Source organism: Jaculus jaculus, chromosome 22 (assembly GCF_020740685.1).
Source record: "Jaculus jaculus isolate mJacJac1 chromosome 22, mJacJac1.mat.Y.cur, whole genome shotgun sequence".
NCBI lineage: Eukaryota > Metazoa > Chordata > Mammalia > Rodentia > Dipodidae > Jaculus > Jaculus jaculus.
This window is the reverse complement of record NC_059123.1, coordinates 12,998,332-13,018,312: the sequence shown is the minus strand read 5'-3', so window position 1 is coordinate 13,018,312 and position 19,981 is coordinate 12,998,332. Positions and strand designations below refer to the sequence as shown.

General features: G+C 44.6%; 1 protein-coding gene across 1 annotated transcript in view; it reads right to left on the bottom strand.

Moving 5' to 3' along the window:
- Aebp2 (AE binding protein 2) overlaps positions 1–19,981 on the bottom strand; it is a 63,530-nt gene that overhangs the window by 42,567 nt on the left and 982 nt on the right. The window contains exon 2 of the mRNA XM_004670930.2: positions 80–287. Coding sequence (XP_004670987.2) covers positions 80–287 — 208 coding nt within the window. The remainder of the gene's footprint in view (positions 1–79; positions 288–19,981) is intronic.

The following is a 19,981-nucleotide window of genomic DNA, read 5'->3' as shown; positions in this document are numbered from 1 at the left end:
TAGGGGGAGAAAAGCCTAACTTGCAAGTATAAATTAATTAGTTAAAACAGAACGAACAAAGGAAATGACAAAAACCAACCCCTCCTCGCTGACCATCTACATGTAAGGACCGGATGTGATCCGCCAGGTCAGGGCTAGAGTTGAAGCACGCCTGGCACTGGTCCCAGCAACAATTATAGGCAATACTTTTGCTTGAAGACGCAGTGCTTCCTTGTCCGTTCATCATGGCTGGAGTTGAACGCCCACTGGAAATTGTGCTGTCTACGTCCATTATAGTACTGCTTATGCTACAAGAGAAGAGAAAAGGCTGTTACTCCTAGAAATTCGCTAACATGATCTAATAAATATTTCATTACAACATTCTGCTTCATACAATTTCTCTAGAAAATTAACTAGAAAAACAGCAATGCTTTGAAGTTAGTCAGCAATGAATTGCAAATCAAGAACACGACAGCACCAAGACGAAGCACGAAGTCAGGCACTGCTCCATGCTGTAGCCCAGCCCTCGGAGTACGGAGACAGGAGGACTGTGAAGAAGGTGAGGCTAGGTTGCACCATACAGAAAATACCTATTAAAGGAGGAGGGGTGGGGAAAGGAGGGGAGGAGAGAAGGGAAACTAAACAGAAAAATTGTGAGCCAGGCAGTGGTGGCGCACACCTCTAATCCCAGCACTTGAGAGGCCGAGGTTGGAGGATCACTGAGCCAACAATGTGAGACTACAGAGTGAATTCTAGCTCAGCCTGGGTGAAAGCAAGACACTACCTTGAAAAAGAAAAGGAGAGGAAAAAGCTGGGTCAGGAGATAATTTGTGGCACAGCATCTGCTTAGCATAGTCAAGATACTGAACATAATCCCCAATTCAGTAAGTCCCTGAATTTACCAAAATCCTTAAGAAGTCTTTTCTAGCCCTCAATAAACAATTTGGGGCTGTTTGATTTTCTACTTTTGTTCTTTGAAAAATAATTAATTAATTAATTTTGATACAAAGTCTTGCTGTGATGTCTAGAATAGACTTGATTAAATTTTTTTGTTTGAGAGAAAGAGACAGAGAAAATGGGAGTGCCAGGGCCTCTAGTGGCTGCAAACAAATCACAGGTATGTGTGCCACACCCAGCTTACTTTTTTTAATATTTTATTTTTATTTATTTGACAAAGAAAGAGGGATAGGGAGAAAGAGAGAATGAATGGGCATGCCAGGGCCTCCAGTCACTGCAAACAAACTCCAGATGCTTGCACCCCCTTGTGCACCTGGCTAACGGGGGTCCTGGGGAACTGAACCTGGGTCCTTTGGCTTTGCAGGCAAACACCTTAACTGCTAAATCATCCCTCCAGCCCCTTACTGTTTTTAAAGATTTGTTTTTATTGATTTATTGGGGGGGGGGAGAAATTGGGTGTGCCAGGACCTCCAGCCACTGCAAACAAACTCCAGACACATGTACCACCTTATGCATCTGGCTTACATAGGACCTGGAGAACTGAACCTGGGTCCTTGGGCTTCACAGACAAGTGCCTTAACCACTAAGCCATCTCTCCTGCCCCTTATTAATTTTTAAGAGATATAGTTCCCTCTCTTCTAGTTTGTTGTCATTTTATGGGGTTTTATTTAATGTATTTATTTACTTGAGAGACAGAAAGAGTCAGAAAGGGAAAAAATGAATGGGCACGCCAGGGCCTCCAGCTACTGGCAAATGAACTCCAGATGCATGTGCCCCCTTGTGCATCTGGCTTCCGTGGGTCCTAAAGAGTCCAAAAAGTTGAACCAGGATCCTTTGGCTTTGCAGACAAATGCCTTAACAGCTAAGCATCCCTCCAGACCCCTCTTCTAGTTTTTACTGTGGAAACATTCAGGCTAGATAAAGTGAAGGGGAAGCTGCCTATGCGACAAGCACAAGGCCCTCAAAAAGGAGAAAGTAAAGTCAAGGGTAGGGGAGGGAAAGAAGGGGAAAGCTTCGAGGCCATGAAGTCCACTGGAATCTGAATTCATGTTCTGTCCCATTTACTACATGTCATGTTTTCCTAAATCACTGGACATCTGCACATACCACACTTCTGCAGGCAACATCCACTTGTTTACCAGCACAACCTTACTGTTCACATCTAAAATACATGAATTTTATAAGTACATTGAGTTTTACAGTAACCAGTGTCCAATAATAAATGCACCATGGCATGAACATTTGTAATCCTCACACTTGGAGGTTGAGGATCAGGAGTTCATGATGAATCTGGACTATCCCTGGAAAAAAAGAAAAAATTCTCGTAGATGCTTCAAATATATGAGGAAAGCCTCACATTTCCCTTTAGGATATTTTACCTGCCAACCAAGACTGTCTTTCTGCTTTGGAGGTACTAGGGATTGAACTAGGGGCCTCCTTCCACAGGCTAGGCAGGTGCTCTGTAACTCTTAATATCTCCACAACTGAGCCTTTAAGTCTACCTACTTTTCTGAGTTCTGACTCAAAAAGTATTAACTTCTGGGGCTGGACAGACGGCTTAGCAGTTAAGCACTTGCATGGGAATCCTAAGGAACCCGGTTCAAGGCTCAATTCACTAGGACCCACATTAGCCAGAGGGAAAAGGGGGTGCACGCGTTCATTTGCAGTGGCTAGAGGCCCTGGCGCGCCCATTCTCTCTTTCCTACCTGCCTGTTCCCTGTCGCTCTCAAATAAATAAATAAAAATATTTTTAAAAAGCTGGGCATGGTGGCACACTCCTTTAATCCCAGCACTTGGGGGGGTAGGAGCATCCCCAGGAGTTCAAGGCCTCCCTGAGACTACATAGTGAATTCCAGGTTAGCCTGGGCCAGAGTAAGACTCTACCTTGAAAAGCCAAAAAAAAAAAAAAAAAAAGTATTAACTTCTGCTGGGCATAGTGGCTCATGCCTTTAATCCCAGCACATGGGAGGCAGAGGTAGGGGGATTACTTGAGTATGAAGCCAGGCCACTCCGAGATTACATAGTAAATTGCATTCAGTGCTAGAGTGGGATCCTACCTCACAAAACCAAAAATTAGATAGATAGATAGATAGATAGACAGACAGACAGACAGACAGACAGACAGACAGACAGACAGCCAGCCAGCCAGCCAGCAAGCACACGGTAGAAGGTGGAGAGAGGCAGATCCCTGGGGTTCACTGATCAGCCAACATAGCCTACTTACTGAATTCCTAACCAGTGAGAAATCCAGTCTCAAAAAAGGTAGATGGGCTGGGCGTGGTGGGGCACACCTTTAATCCTACCATTCAGTAGGCAGAGTTAGGAGAGGCCACCCTGAGAATATAGAGTAAATTCCAGGTCAGCCTGGGCTATAGTGAGACCCTATCTTGAAAAACAAAACAAAAGGTAGGTAGGTAGATGGAGCTGAAGATGGCCCTGGTTACAGCACTTGTCTGCAAAGCCCAAGGACCCAAGTTTGATTCCCCCCCCCAGTACCCACATAAAGCCAGATGCACAAAGTGGTGAATGCATCTGGAGTTCATTTACAATGGCTTGAGACTCTAGGGAGGGAAGGGAGGGAAGAAGGGAGGGAGGGAAGGGAGGGAGGGACGGAGGAAAAGAGAGAGAAAAAGCAAGCAAGGCAGGCAGCAGCCACAAATAAAGGTAAAACTGAAAACAGTTCAAAGCTGCTTGCAGGGTGGGGGGCTGTCACCTCCTCCTCCTGTTTCTGCAGCCACTTGTGTTCCCTCCTCGGTGTGAACCTGGTAGCTCTTGTGAAGCAGCAGCTGAGGAGACTCCTGCACTCGCCAAGGCTGACCGAAAGCGAAAGCGCAAGGAAGGAGTCAAGCCTGAGAATGACCCTGTTAACTAGAATGCTGCGGGGCAGGGTGGTAGGTGCAGATTAAGATCAAGAGGCACCCAGCACTCAGTGAGCGAGTGAAAGCTGCTGTGAGAAAGGGGTTGGTCAACGAGGCAAAGCAAGTTCCAACTTGAGGGGCAGCTCATCAGCTGATGTGTTGTTAGGGCAACACAAAGGTGTGCATGAAAGAGTGAACCTGCAACTTTACTCCAGTTTCATCACAGACCAAGAATACAGTCTCAATTAGAAAAATACAATTTGCAAGGCCAGCCTGAGAATACAATTGTGAATTGTATGTAAGGAAACTAATAAGTGCACAAGCATATTGCACTTTTCTTTTTTTCTTGAATGGCAAATGTTTTGGAGATAAAGTGGAGAAAGTACTGGTTCTGTGAAAATACCCCCTTTCTCCATTTGTGGCATGCTCATTCTGCTCTTATATTCCAGGAAGTCATTTTGCTCTTATTGTTTTAACAAAAATAAAAAAATAAACAGCATAGCGGCTCATGGCTTTAATCTTAGCACTCAAGAGGCAGAGATAGGAGGACTGATCACCAAGAGTAAATAAAGGCCACCCTGAAACTACACAGTAAATTCCAGGCTACAGCCGGGGCTACCTTGGGGTCAAGGGAGGAAACAGTTCCAAGTATGAGACTCCCGTGTGTCTTAAAAAGCTTTCCAATGGATACCAAGGTTGAGAATGAATACTCAGGATGATAACTTCATCGTTTCTTGGAACACACTGGTCATTACTACTTACTGTATACCTCACAAAGGGATTAAACACTACACCAGAACCAATTCAAAGAAACAAGTACTATAGGAAATTCATGACCTGCCTACCTATTACTCACATATTAAGAATTTCTCTCAATGAAAAAAAGAATTATTTAACATATCAGACAAAAAAACCCTAAAATAACAGAATTTGAACTTCAGAAGCCCCTCTAAAAAATAGCCTTTCTATTCTTCATAAAAGCCAATAATTGCCAGTGTCTGATCACAATCCTGCAGTAATCTATGGTCTTAAAACAAGTCAGTTTCCAGAGATGGTTGTACAACAATATATCCCACCCCACTCCTCTTAAAATGTGGCACTCAGGCTAGAGGAATGGCTCAGTGGCTAAAGGAGCTTGCATGCAAAGCCTGATGGCCAGGGTTCAATTCCCCAGTACCCACGAAAAGCAGAACATGCAACTGGAGCTCATTTGTAGCAGGTAGCCCTGGTGTGACCATTCTCATTCTCCCTTTATACCTCTATTTCTTCCTCTCCCACTCCCCACAAAAACAAATATTTTAAAAGACGTGTGGCAATGATGACAGGTGTGGTAAAACACACCTGTAGTCCTAGCACGTGGGAGATGGAGCTAGAAGCTTTAGGAATTCTAGATTATCCTGGGCTGAACAGGCAGGGAGTTGAGATCAACCTGCGCAACCAGACCCTTCATTCACAAAAAAAAAAAAAAAAAAAAAACAAAAAAAAAAAAAAGCACCAACAGACTGAGTCTGTTCCCATCCTTGACTCTCCCTAAATAGGTCTGTGGCAACCACAGAAGTGCTCCTGACAAGTTCTGAATTTAGGTCATCTAAGGCAATACTGTTTTAGCCAGGCTCTCTGTCGACACACAGCTCAGGAGTCCTGAATCACCATCTAAATAACCTGGTTCCCCTGAAGTCACCATGCTAAACTGAAGGGCTCCTGAGAAGATCAGACACGGGGCGAAAAGACACCTGGTGTCCTACCACGCACTCCCAGCTGCCTCAGTCTCACAACGCAGGTACCAGGCGCACTACAGACGCAAGACAGTCTACACTTGGTGCTGACGTCGGCTCTTAGGCTATGCCACAAGCTGATACAAAGTACAAAATAAATGCTGCTTTAAAGCACTAGTGTTCGAAGAGTGAAAGCCTACCTGGACACACACACACACACACACACACACACACACACACACAGTGAAGTTTGGGTAGATGACTATGCATCCCAGGTGGACCAATCCTGTTGTAGTAACATATTCACTGCTCACAACTACCCTAAATACTATAGCATCTTCACCTGACAGATGAAGATACCAAGACATAAATGTCACAAGTGTCTAACAGTACTGCCAAAAATGTTAATTCCCTCACTGTCATACAAGCAAAGGGAAAGGCAATACTGATTTAAGAAATAAATGAGGGCTGGAGAAATGGCTTAGTGGCTAAGGCATTTGCCTGCAAAGCCTTAGAACCCCGGTTCAATTCCCCAGATAAGTAAGCCAGACGCACGAGGGGGCACATGCGTCTGGAGTTCGTTTGCAGTGGCTAGAGGCCCTGGCATGTCCATTCTCTCTCTCTTTTTGTTTTTCCGAGTTTTCTGAGGTAGGGTCTCACTCTAGCCTTACCTGGAGTCCATGATATAGTCTCAGGGTGGCCTTGAACTCTCAAGAATCCTCCTAATTCTGCCTCCTGAGTGCACCACTACACCTGGCTCATCTACCTTTTTTGAAACAAGACTGGTTAGGTGTGTGCCACCACACCTGATTCCCATTCTCTCTTTCTCTCTCTCTCTCAAATAAATAAATAAAATAAAATATATTAAAAAAAAAAGAAAGAAATGAAATTGGGTGTGGTGGTGGATACCTTTAATCCCAGCACTTGGAAGGCAGAGAGGGGAATCACCATGAGTTTAAGGCCACCCTGAGACAACATAGTGAATTACAGGTCAGCCTGAGTTAAAGTGAGACCCTACCTCAAAAAAAAAAAAAAAAACCAGAAAGTAACTGACGGGCAGGATGGTGGCTCAGCAGTTACGGGGGTTTGTCACTCCCCGTCACCATGTAAAACTGGACAGGTGTTTACAGTGGCAAGTGTCCCTCAAACACACCCACACATACACGGCAAAAAAAAAAAAAAAAAAAAAAAAAGTTAGGGACTGGTGTGGTGGTCTGATTCAGGTGTCCCCCATAAACTTAGGTGTTCTGAATGCTAGGTTCCCCATCTTATGGAGATTTGGAAATTAACACCTCCTGGAGGCAGTATATTGCTGGGAGCAGGCTTATGTGTATTATAGCCAATGTCTCCTTGCCAGTGTTTGGCAGTCTCCTGCTGCTGACACTGGCCAGGAGGTGATGTCAACCCTCTCTCTGTTCATGTCATGGTTTTCCCCTGCCATCATGGAGCTTCCCTCTCGAATCTGTAAGCAAAAATAAACCTTTATTTGCAAAAACCTGCTCTTGGTCTGCAGTAACTGGAGAGATGATTTAGCAGTTAAGGCGCTTGCCCACAAAGCTAAAGGACCCCAGTTCAATTCCCCTGGACCCATGTAAGTAAGATGCACAAGGTGGCACATGCATGTGGAGTTCCTCTGCAGTGGCTAGAGGCTCTGAGGCACCCATTCTCTCCCTCTTTCACCCCCTCTCACAAACAAATAAATACATTAAATTTTTTTTTTTTTTTTTTATAATTTAGCAAGCTGGAGAGATGCCTTAATGGGTAAGGCACTTCCATGTGAAGCCAAAGGACCCAGGTTCAATTCCCCAATATCCACATAAGCCAGATGCACTTGGTGATGCATGTGTCTGGAGTTCATTTGCAGTGGCTAGAGGACCTGGTGCGCCCATTCTCCCTCCCTCTATCTGCCTGTTTTTCTCTCAAATGGTAGGTAGGTAGAGATGTTTCTAAAAACTTTTTTTTTAGTTTATGACTGCAAAGCTAGCTTAGTGGTTAAGGTACCTGCTGCAAAGCCAAAGGACTCAGGTTTGATTCCCTAGCACCCATCTAAGCCAAATGCACAAGGCAGCACAAGCATCTGGAGTTCATTTACAGCAGCTAGAGGCCCTAGTGCACCCATTCTCTCTCTGCCCCTTTCTCTCAAATAAATAAATATTTTTTTAAAAAAATTAGGGGGCTGGATAGATGGCTTAGCGGTTAAGACGTTTGCCTGTGAAGCGAAAGGGCCTAAGTTTGACTCCCCAGGACCCACGTAAGGCACATACACAAGGGGCACATGTGTCTGGAGTTCGTTTGCAGTGGCCAGAGATGCCTGCCCCTTCTCTCTCTGCCTGCCCGCCTCTCTCTCACACACACTCTCATTGTCTCTGCGTGCAAATAAATCAATAAAATTTAAAAAGAAAAACTTAAGGCTGGAGAGATGGCTCAGAAGATAAGGCACTTGCCTGGAAAGGCTGAAGACCCAAGTTCGATTCCCCAGTACCTACTTGAAGCCAGATGCACAAGGAGGCACATGTACCTGGAGCTCATTTTTAGCAGCTGAAGGCCCTGGCATGCCCATTCAGTCTCTCTTCTTTCTCTCTGCTTGCAAATAAATAAATAATATTTTTAAAAAAATTAAAGCCAGGCATCATGTTACACACCTTTAAATCTACCACTTGGGAGGCAGAAGTAGGAGACCAACCTCACACAGTGAAATCCACATTGGCCTGAGCTAGAGTAAGACGCTGTCTCAAAAAAAAAAAAAAAAAAAAAAGATTCAGAGAAGAATTAACTGTCTAGGAAGATAGTTCAATGGTTAAAGGCATGTGCTTGCAAAGCCTCCCAGCCCAGGCTCAATTCCCCAGTATTCACATAAAGCCAAATGGACAAAGTGACACACAGGTGTCTGGAGTTTGTATACAGCCAGAGACCTTGGTGTACCATTCTCTCTCAAATAAATAAATAAATAAATGCTTGAAAAAAGAAAAAAGAAAAAGAAGAGTTGGGTGTGGTAGGCAAGAGGGGGCAAGGGATAAAGAGCAGGAATGAAGATCAGAATGATAGCTGAAGCCTGTAATCCTAGCACCCTTAGGCTCTGTGAGGACCGCTTTTAAGTTCAAGGCCAGCTTGGGCCAGAGATGTGACTCTTGCCTGGCATCTGTGAATCCTGAGTGTAATTCCTGAGCACCAGATAAACAAGGTTTAGTGGCAACACCTGTGGTGGAGGCAGGAGGCTCAGGAGTACAAGTTCATTCACTACATTCTGCTACAGTCTCTTCAAAGCCTGGACTAAGACCCTGTCTCTAAAATCCAAAACTAGTTTAAGGCCACCCTGAGACTACAGAGTGAATTACAGGTCAGCCTGTGCTAGACTGAGACCCTACACTGAAAAACCAAAAAAAAAGAAGAAGAAGAAGAAGAAGAGGAGGAGGAAGAGGAAGAAAACATAAGCTGTCTTGAGAAAATATGGTTAGAAAAGTTCTTAATTTCTTTCCTCTGGGATGAGATGGTAGGAAAAAATTAAAAGCAAGGCTCTACATTGAAAAAGATAAATAGGAAGATTGCTGAGGGTTTGAGGCCACCCTGAGATAACAGTGAATTCCAGGTCAGCCTGGGCTAGAATGAGACCTGCCTCCAAAGAAAAAGAATTTTCTTTTACATTGTACAGTCTTGTATTCCCTCAACCCGGGTCCACATTTCCACATTTCCTCGGAGGGCCCTCCTCAGTAGGGTCCTTGGTGTTCTCTGTGGGGTAGTTGGTGCCTCAATGCTTGTGGTTTCTAGCGTCAAATTTTAGTGGAAACGCTAAAGTAGCTTTGTCCAAGATAATCATAAAAATTTAATTAATGACCCATTAAAAATCATTAACCAAAACCAAGATACTATCATTATTACTGTAATTAGAAGCTATTATCACTGCAATATAGAAAGCCAAAAAAAATGACCTTTTCTAATCAAGAAAAAAACTGTCTAACCCACAATGATTTCTCTAGATAAAGACAAAAGATTCTTCTCCCCAAGACTCAGCAGCAGTCACTAAACTGGCCAAGGGGGACTTTATGCAACCATGATGAAACAGTCTATGGAAATGAGCAGTCTGCCTTCCTTCCCCACTGCACACTGCACACATTAAAGACTATGGAAACAAGCTAGAGATGACTAAGAGGTTAAGGAGCTTGCCTGCAAAGGCTAAGGACCCAGGTTTGATTCCCTAGTACCCATGTGGTGGTACATGCAGATCCTTTGCAGTGGCTGGAAGCCCTGGGCTGCCCATTCTCTACCCCCTCCTCTATCTAAAATAAAAAAAAGTAAAATATCCTAGGTCAGAAAAGCTGGGTGTGGCAGCACACTCCTTTAATCCTAGCATTTGGGAGGCAGAGGTAGGAGGATAGCTGTGAGCTCAAGGCCACCTGAGACTACTTAATAAATTCCAGGTCAGCCTGGGCTAAGTCCTTACTTGAAAAAAAAAAAAGTTTAAAAAAAGATTCCAAGGCTGGGTGTGGTGGTACATGCCTTTATTCCCAGCACTCAGGAGGCAGAGGTAGGAGGCTCACCATGAGTTCAAGGCCAACGTGAGAATACATAGTGAATTCCAGGTCACCCTGAACTAGAGTGAAACCTTACCTCAAAAAAAAAAAAAAAAAAAAAAAAAAGACACCAGGTCAAGCCAGTTGTGGTGGCACAGCAACTCAGGAGGCAGATGTAGGAGGATTACCATGAGTTCAAAGACAACCTGGGACTACAGAGTAAGCTCCCCGGTCAGCCTAGGCTAGAATGAGACCCTACCTCAAAATCAAAAACAAGATTCAAAAAAGATAAAAAAATAAGCAAAATTCTCAAGTAGCTGGGTATGGTGGCACATGCCTTTAATCCCAGCACTCGGGAGGTAGAGGTAGGAGGATCGCTGTAAGTTTGAGGCCAGCCTGAAACTACATAGTTAACTCCAGGTCAGCCTGGGCCAGAGTGAGACCCTACCTGGAAAAACCAAAAATGACTAGTGGATTAAACAGATGACTATTGGTTAAGCACTTGCCACACAAGCAAGAGTATGTAAGTCTGGAACCTCAAACCCACATAAAACCCGTGCACATGGGACACAAGCACATGCACGCACGCACACGAAGCTGGGCACGGTGGCACACGCCTCTAATTCAATTCAGTACTCAGGAGACTGAAATGGGAGGATTAGAGAGAGCATACAACCAACCTGGGCTACAGTGTAAGATCCTGTTTCAGAACCCACACACAAATGATTGTTAGGAATGGTGTAGTCTACAATGTCCCTTTCCAAATTTCTGCAGCGTTCCTTTGCAGAGACTTGCCAGGCATGGAGTTACAGCAGAAGGATTTGATTGGGCATTACACATCTGCTTCACCACTCACTACTGGCCATTATCAGCTCAGTGTGTCTCCAACACTCACAAGGTTTTAACTCACTGCTATATGCCCAGAACCTATGAGTGCCTGGCACATAAAGGGTATGCAATACAACCACAGAATACATATCAAGAACATATTCACTCAGTAAACTGTGCTATGTGATTTACACATCAGCCACATAACAATCTTACAGAATAGGAACTGTTGCCCACTTGACATAAGACTTGATGTGGTGCCACACACCTTTAATCCCAGCACTGGGGAGGCAGAGGTAGGAGGATCACTGTGAGTGCGAGCCCACTCTGAGACTACACAGTGAATACCAGGTCAGCCTGGGCTAGAGTGAGACCCTACCTCGAAAAACCAAAAAATAAAATAAAATAAAATAGGACTGGGCATGGTGGTGCACGCCTTTAAAGTCCCAGCATTTGGGAGGCAGAGGTACAGATGATGGCGGTGGGTTTGAGGTCACCCCGAGGCTACATAGTGAATTCCAAGTCAGCCAGGACTAGAGCGAGACCCTACCTGGAAAAACTAAGAAATAAAATGGGGGCTGGAGAGATGGACTACTAGAAAAACTTCAGTGCTAGAGATGGGATACTTTCCAGAGAGTTGTTGGCCAGGAAGGCCTCTGATGCCTCCAAAACATTACCGGCTAATGCCACACCCGAACTAGATGGCAAGACCCTATTGCTGAAGACTCTACATCAAGCTGGAGCTGAGCTGGAAGCCTCCTCCCAATTGACTAGCTGTGCAGCCGGCTGGAGGAGAAGTCACCTAGTGTTAACCAGCAGTAAGCCTGCAAGCTTTACAGCCAGGCCAGATGTGACAACTAGTGCAATGTTGGCATGACTGTGAGAGACTTCAGTCCCACTCCATCAGAGGGAATTCCTACCTGGTACTAAAAACCTAACCAAAAGCCTATGCCTGAGGCGGTCCTGAGTCCTAAGTGGGAACTACTACAGTTATCTGGCAAGCTGATTATATTATGTCCATCAAATTGCCCTCTAAATACTTTTGTTTAGGCCCATACATTAATGCTACTTACTCTTACTTCTGGTTAGAGCAGCTTTTTTTTCAAATGGCAGTAAACACTGTGGTGACTCAAAACTCACCTCCAAGTACGGAAAGGTGATAGTGAGGTGTTCAGCACTAAGTGAGACATCTTGCCAGACATGGTGGCACATACTTTTAATCCCAGCACTTGTGTCAAGATAGGAGGATCACTGGAAGTTGAAGGCCAGCATGAGACTACAAAGTGAATTCCAGGTTAGCCTAGGCTACAGTGAGACCCTACCTCAAAAAAAAAAAAAAAAAAAAAAAAAAAACAAGAAATAAGCCAGGCATGGAGACACATGCCTTTAATCCCTGCACTTGAGAGGCAGAGGTAGGAGGATCACTGTGAGTTCAAAGCCATCCTGAGACTACCGAGTGAATTCCAGGTCAGCCTGTGTTAGAGTAAGACCCTACCTTGAAAAACCAAAAACACAAAAAAAGAGAAAAAGAGAGAGAGAGAGATCCCTATCATACCCTCCAAGTCTAAGAGACCATTATTGAAGAATAATGGTGAAAGAATGTAACAGCTAAAGGAAGGGGAGGAGCGCTCATAATACTGTCTTCCAGACACCAAGTGGCCTTGATATTCATGACCTCACAGTGGTTGATGTAACCTACACAGACGTGAGTAATAGGAGGAAAAAACATGATGACATTAAAATAGGAGAATAGTTGGAAAGAAGGAATTCAACGGAGAGGGGGATTCTGAACAGGGAGAAAGGAAACCTGGTGGGAGGGGATTATGAGCATAGTATACTGCTTACATTTATGAAGCTGTAAATAAATTTCTTTTAAAATAAAATAAAATTGCTTAAAAAATAAATAAAATGTCTTTAGCTCCAAGGACCCAGGAGGCTGAGGGAAGAGATCTCCATGAGTCTAGAGTTCCTTGGCAGTGGCAAAAGAGGCCCTAGTATGCCCATCCATTCATTCTCTTTCTGTGTTTCTCTGCTTACAAATAAAAATATTTTTTGCAGAACATGTGGCACACACCAGCACACGTGAGGCAGAGGCAGGATCACTAAGAATTTGAGGTCACCCTGAGACTAGACAGTGAATTCCAGGTCAGCCTGGGCTATAGCAAGACCCTACCTCAGAAAAAAATAAAATAAAAAGCAAGCCTGGGACTGGAGGGACGGCAAAGGACACAAGCACAGTTCCCCAGGACCCATGTAAAACCAGATGCACAAGGTGGTGCATCCATGTGGAGTTCATCTGCAGTGGCTGGAGGCCTGGCTCACCAGGTCTCTATCTGTCTCTCCCTCTCTCCCCATCTCTCTCTAGCTCGCCAATTCTTTCTGACCCGGCTCCCAGTAAGTTAATTAAAAAAAAAAAAAAAAAAAGCCAAGTCCACAAATGGTGACACATGCCTTTAATCCCAGCACTTGGGAGGCAGAAGTAGGAGGACAGTCATGAGTTCAAGGCCACTCGGAGACTATGTAGTGAATTCCAGGTCAGCCTGGGCTAGATCAAGACCCGTACCTTAACAACCCCCCCCACAAAAGGGCCAGCCTGGGGGCTGGAGAGATGGCTTAGCAATTAAGGTCCTTGCTAGCAAAGCCATAGGACCTAGGTTCAATTCCCTAGTCCCCATGTAAAACCAGATGCATAAGGTAGCACATGCATCTAGGGTTTGTTTGCAGTGGCTACAGGCCAGCTCTCTTATCTCTCTCAAATACATGAAATATTTTTAAAACACCAGCCTGGGGCTAGAGTGCGTTCCAGGTTGAGTAAGAATCTACCTGGGGCCATGGGCTCCTCAGAACCCTTCCATCAGCACAATCCTGAAACTTGGGAGTTTTTGTTGTTGGCTTGGTTTCATTTTTAGCAAAGCCAAGCCTTCCTTAACTAAGAGTTATAGCACAAATGAAAGCAGATCTTAGCAGCTCTTTTCTCTGCATATAATCTAAATAACAGGGTAGCAAGAAAAGAATTCTTAGACACTATGGCCAGCTGCTTTATTGCTGAAAGGGAGACCCAGGGGAAGGAGTTCTAACATGAACTAGGAACAAATTATTACTTTACTGCTTCAACCCTGCAGATCTTAGCAAATCTTGGCAACAGCTTCCACAGTGTTCAAGGGTCAACGTTTAGGCTCTATGGAGCACTGGGCAATTCAAGCAGTGCTCCTCCACACGAGGTGAGTTATGCTTCCAGATTTGCCATCTACAGAGCCAGGAGTAAACTTGGACTGGGCACAAAATGGTAAAGGTGTGTGATTTCATACTCGGTACCTTCTGTCAGCACCATTCGTTACACATGGACTTTTTTCACCATCACCTGCATTTACCCAGGTGGTTGAGAGCTAAAATCAGCAACTGCTCAAACTGCAATTAGCTTGTGGGGAGGAAGGGGACCTAATACAAAAAAGATGACTATCAGACAGACTAGTCAGGCATGACGCCACAAGTTCTACACCTACCTGTGCTACACAGTACTGGGCTGACCAGGGTTGCATAGCAAGAGCCTGTCTCAAAACAGAAACCAGGAAGCTGGGTGTGGTGGCACATACATTTAATCCCAACACGTGGGAGGCAGAGGTAGGTGGATTTCTGTGAGTTTGAGGCCACCCTGAGACTACATAGTGAGTTCCAGGTCAGCCTGGGCTAGACAGAGACTCTACCTTGGAGGTGGGAGACAGACTGTGACCAATTCACTTACACAGGCCAGGCTAGGTGGCTCATACCTGTACTTGGGAGGTGAAGGGAGAAAGAAAGTCAGAAGAGCCGGACATGGTGGCGCACACTTTTAATCCCAGCACTTGGTAGACTGAGATAGGAGGGTCATGTTGCATTCGAGGCCAGGCTGAGACTACATAGTGAACTCCAGGTCAGCCTGACCTAGAGTGAGACCCCGCCTCGAAGAAAAAAGGTCAGGAGTCTGATGCTAGCACGTGCGAAAGTGAGATCGTGCAGCTAAGAGAGAGAGAGTGGGAAAGGGAGGGAGGGAAGCCAACAGACTCAAAGCTTGCTTACAGTGCTGGGATTACAGGATGAGATACAATACACCTTTGGCACTAATTTATTAGCAGTGACATATGTTTAGAACAAGTGCAGCACATAATCACTATTTTGTTGCTTCATTTATTCAACTTTTCTTTTTAGATAGGCTGGCCTAAAATATGGCTGAGGATAATCTTGAATGACTGATCTCCTGCCTCCACCTCTCAAGTGAGTGCCACTATGCCTAGTTTATGGGGTACTGAGGATCAAACTCAGCTTTGGCCAGGAGTGGTGGTACAAATCTTCAGTCATAGCACTTGAGAGGCTGAGGTAAGAGGATCACCATGACTTCAAGGTCATCTTGAAGCAGTAAAAGAATGAGTTCCATTCTGTAGAATGAATGGGCCAGAGAGACTCTTCCTCAAACAAAAACAAAAAACTGGAGCTAAGGAGGTTGCTCAATGGTTAAAGGCTCTTCCTTGAAAAGTGTGTTTAACCCCACAGTACTCACAAAGCAGATGCACAAAGTGGTGCATGGGTCTGGAGTTCCTCTGCAGCTACAAGAGACCCTAGTGTGCCCATTCATCCTCATTCTCTCAAATAATAAAACTTTTAAAATATAACATTTTTGAAGCTTATCAAATATGTTTAAAAATTTACATTCATTTTCAATAGCTTTCTCCTGGAGAAATTAATATTTCTTGTACCACATCACTTATCAACCTAATACTTCCAATAAATATTTGTAATTGATATCTTAAGTGACAAATTTGGGGTATTTTTAGTTAATTCTTTTTCTATAAGCATAACAAACAAAAATATTCAGAAAATCACAACATGCTCTAAAGTAAATAAAATAAATCAGATGTACGTTTTCAAAATGACAGGGAAACTAGACATTCTAAGAGAAACAAAGACCTAATGAAATCAAGGTATAGCGATCATAGAAATGCCTCAAATATTTTAAAAATATTTTTCTTCTTCTGTGAAAGAATGAGAATGAGCACACCAGGGCCTCTCCACTGCAAACAAACTCCAGACCCATGTGCCACTTTGTTCATCTGACTGAAAAGCACTCAGTGATCCTCCTACCTCAGTCTCCAGAGTGCTACATATGAGCCACTATGCCCAGCTTTACTTATTTATTATTTCTATTTATTTATTTATTTGTTTTGGTTTGGTTTGGTTTTTTGAAGTAGGATCTCACTCTAGCTCAGGCTGACCTGGAATTCACTCTGTAGTCTCAGGGTGGCCTCCTACCTATGCCTCCTGAGTGCTGGAATTAAAGGTGTGTGCCACCACGCCTGGCTTTTATTTTTTATTTATTCTTTTAGTTTTTCCAGGTAGGGCCCAGGCTGACCTGGAATGCACTACGTAGTCTCAGGCTGGCCTTGAGCTCATGGCAATCCTCCTAGCTCTGCCTCCAGAGTGCTGGGATTAAAGGTATGCACCACCATGCCCGACTCATGCCCAGCTTTAAAACGCATTTTTCAGGGGTAGGAGGATGGCTAAGCAGTTAAAAGCACTTGCTTGCAAAGCCTGCCCAACCAGGGTTCAATTCTTCAGAGCCCCCATAAAACCAGATACAAAAAGTGACACATGCGTCTGGCAAAACAAACCAAAAAAAAATTACACAGGCTGGAAAGAGATGGCTTAGCAGTCAACTTGTGAAGCCTAAGGACCCATGTTGGATTACCCAGGTTTCACATAAATTGATGCACAATGAAGTACATGCATCTGGAGTTTGTTTGCAGTGTCTAGAGGTTCTGGCATGCCTACTCTCACTCACACTCTCTCAATCTTTCCCTCCCTCTCTGTCTCAAATTAAAAAAAAAAATTGTGCACCCTATCCTGGCATGGCAGCTCTTGCCTGTATCAATCCAGCACTCAAGAGACTGAAGCAGGACTGCCTGAGTTAGTGGTCTCCCTGGGCAACACAAGTGAGTTCCAGCCCAGCCTTGGTTATGGAATGAGACTTTGTCTCAAAACACCAAACAAGAAAAAAATTATGAATATCTTACATTTAAATGATCTCTAGAAGCATTTTTATAATGTTAAAGCCCACAAGGAAATATTTCAAAACTGTTAAGACTGAAATCCAAAAGTAAGATTTTCTCACAACAATAAGTCCTCTACCCAAAATGACAAAATCACTACAAGGCCATTTTTTGATCATTAATGTTTAAGCATTAAGAAATCAAGTGTATTCAGTTATCGTTTTAACCTTATTAGGATTTCTGACCCCAATACTTTTATTGGGGGGCAGGGTCTCATGTAACTCAGGCTAGCCTCAAAAGCAGCTGTGGTTGACCTTGAACTCCTGATACTCCTAGTCCGCCCGCAGGCACTGGGCTACAGGTGTGTAGCACCACACCCAGGTTTATCTTACTCTTTACTCTGACATGCTAAAATTAGACATTCCATTGGCTCACATATTACTTAACCAGTAGTAAAGTCACTGAGGAGGCTGGACAGATTTAAAGCAAAAAAAAAAAAGGGGGGGGGGCACAAACCACTTGTCCCTTGAAGTGGATCATTATTCTAACTCCTGTGAGGCAAGAGCCTGAGAGCCTCTGCTTATCTCCAGCTCCACGTCCACGCAGTGCTGTTTCTCTAAGAACCAACTTGCATCCCAATCTGCTGTTTAGAAAGCAAAATGTCACCTCCATCATGCACCATGGTGGAAGCATGAAATGGAGAGGACACCAGGCAAACAGAGGAGCTGCTAGATGCTGTAGTCAATTTCAAATGTCCACTGCTGTCCACGTAAAGTGACCAGAGCGCACAGTGCATACTTCACATGAGTTTTTAATGTTCGTAAGAACAATCTCCTCCCTACCAGTACTTTTCCTAAGGTTTGAGAAGTCTATTTTACCCCGTTCAAGTTCACTTAAGATGTAATCCCAGTACTTGGGGGGGCTGAGGCAGGAGGATTGCTATCCATTTTGGGTTGGCCTGGGCTACACAATCAGCTTCTATCTCCAAAAAAAGTAGTTTCCTAACTAGGCATTAAAGTGTCAAAAGAATTTATTAGGGGGCTGAGGAAATGGCTTAGCGGTTAAGGCATATGCCTGTGAAGCCTAGGGACCCCGGTTCGATTCCCCAGGACCCATGTAAGCCAGATGCACAAGGGGGCACATGTGTCTGGAGTTCGTATGCAGTGGCTGAAGGCCCTGGTGCACCCATTCTCTCTTTCTCTCTGCCTCTTCCTTCCTCTCTCTCTCTCTCTCTCTCTCAAATAAATAAAGAAATAAAATATTTAAAAAAAAAAAAGAATTTATTAGCTCTTCAAAATAGGCTTCCACGAGGCTGGAGAGATGGCTTAGTGGTTGAGCGCTTGCCTGTGAAGCCTATGGACCCCAGTTCAAAGCTCGATTCCCCAGGACTCACGTTAGCCAGATGCACAAGGTGGCGCAGGCTGTGGAGACTCCCCCCATCCCCCCTTTTGCCCCAAGGCCGGCCATCATCATCTCTCCCACTCCTCCCCGCTTCCTGCTGGAGACCCTGGCCGGCCCGTTCTCTCTCTCTGCCTCTTTCTCTGACTTTCTCTGTGTCTGTTACTCTCAAATAAATGAACAACAACAGTTTAAAAAAAAATAGGCTTCCATATACTTTGTAGCACTAACTAAAACATGATCATTTTTGTTAATCAAAATTGCTAGAACGTTAGAATATTTAAACTTTTAAAAATCAAAAGCCAGGCACAGTGGCAGATGGGTGTGGTCCTAGCACTCCAGAGGCTGAGGTACCAAATTTGAATTCAAGGCCAATCTGGGCTGTGTTAGCCAGTTTCAAAAAGAAAAAACTAGAGAAAGAAAAAGCAAGTATCTACAAATTCCAATCAAAAAAGCACAATTTGAGCCGAGCATGGGGCACACACCTTTAATTCCAGCACTTGGGAGGCAGAGGTAGGAGGATCTCCTGAGTTCAAGATCACCCTGAGACTACATAGTGAATTCCAGGTGGGCCTGAGCTACAGTGAGACACTACCTCGAAAGAAAAAGAAGCATAGCAACCATTGTGGTAGCTCGTGCCTTTAATCCCAGCACTCCAGAGGCTGAGGTGGGAGGATCCCTGTGAGTTGAGACCAGCCTCAGCTACAGATTGAGTTCAAAGTCAACCTGAGCTAGAGTGCGACCCTAACTCACCAAAAAAGTAAAAGTACATCAAAACGATAGTAACAAGTGAATCATACGCTCTTACCTTAAACTTCCCAAATGTTCTTGACAAATTAAGTAAACTTTTGTCAGGCTACAGCTACTTCTAACAAAAACATCAATTCCTCCAAACACCGCCCCATACATGCCTTTATCCTCAAGCTAAAATCAGTATCACAGCTGAAACATTACTCTGTAGTAACGACTGTAAGCCACAGTTTTTTTTTTTAAACCTACAAGGCAGTACTTAAATCTCTGTGATTCTGCAAAGTTATTTTAAAAGACAGCGAGTCACCATTCTTTCGCACGGTGATCGTTACGTGGTTTAACCTTTCTCCCAGAATTGATCACCGAAAGTTAAAAAAAAAAAAGAAGAAATCACGTTAGAAAGACCACAGTTGCAGGTTACAAAAGGGGGGGAGCGATTTGGGAAGCCATAAGCCAGGCATTGCTCGCTCTTTCTTTCTTTCTTTCTCTCTCTCTTTCTTTCTTTCTTTCTTTTGGGGGGGGCTAAAGTGAGAGCTGGGAGCGGGTGGTCTCCTCCCTGCACGAGGAAGTTCGGTGAAATCCAGGAGAGACCAACGATATTGGGAAAACACTTGTCAATTACAGTTCTGACAAGTGTTCGCAATCTCACTCGCGCGCGACCACGCGGGCGGGCGGGCGGCGGGATGCAGCTAACCTTGGGGTACCGACCGAGGTGCGCATCAAAGCGTCGGCCGGGGGACGGGGAGCGTCGGGGCCGGCCTAGGGGGTCTCGGAGAGTTGGGAGCCGTGCAGTGGTCCGAAAGGGGAAGAGAGCGGGGGAGAGAGTTGCGGGGTAGGTACGGAAGGATGGATGTTAGGATGCATGGATAGAGGGTTCGGAGTTAGAAGACGCTATCCGCGGCGAAGAGGGGCGCGGCTTTTTGGGGGGAGGACCACCCCAGATTTCCCACTCCGGGGCCTGGGAGAGA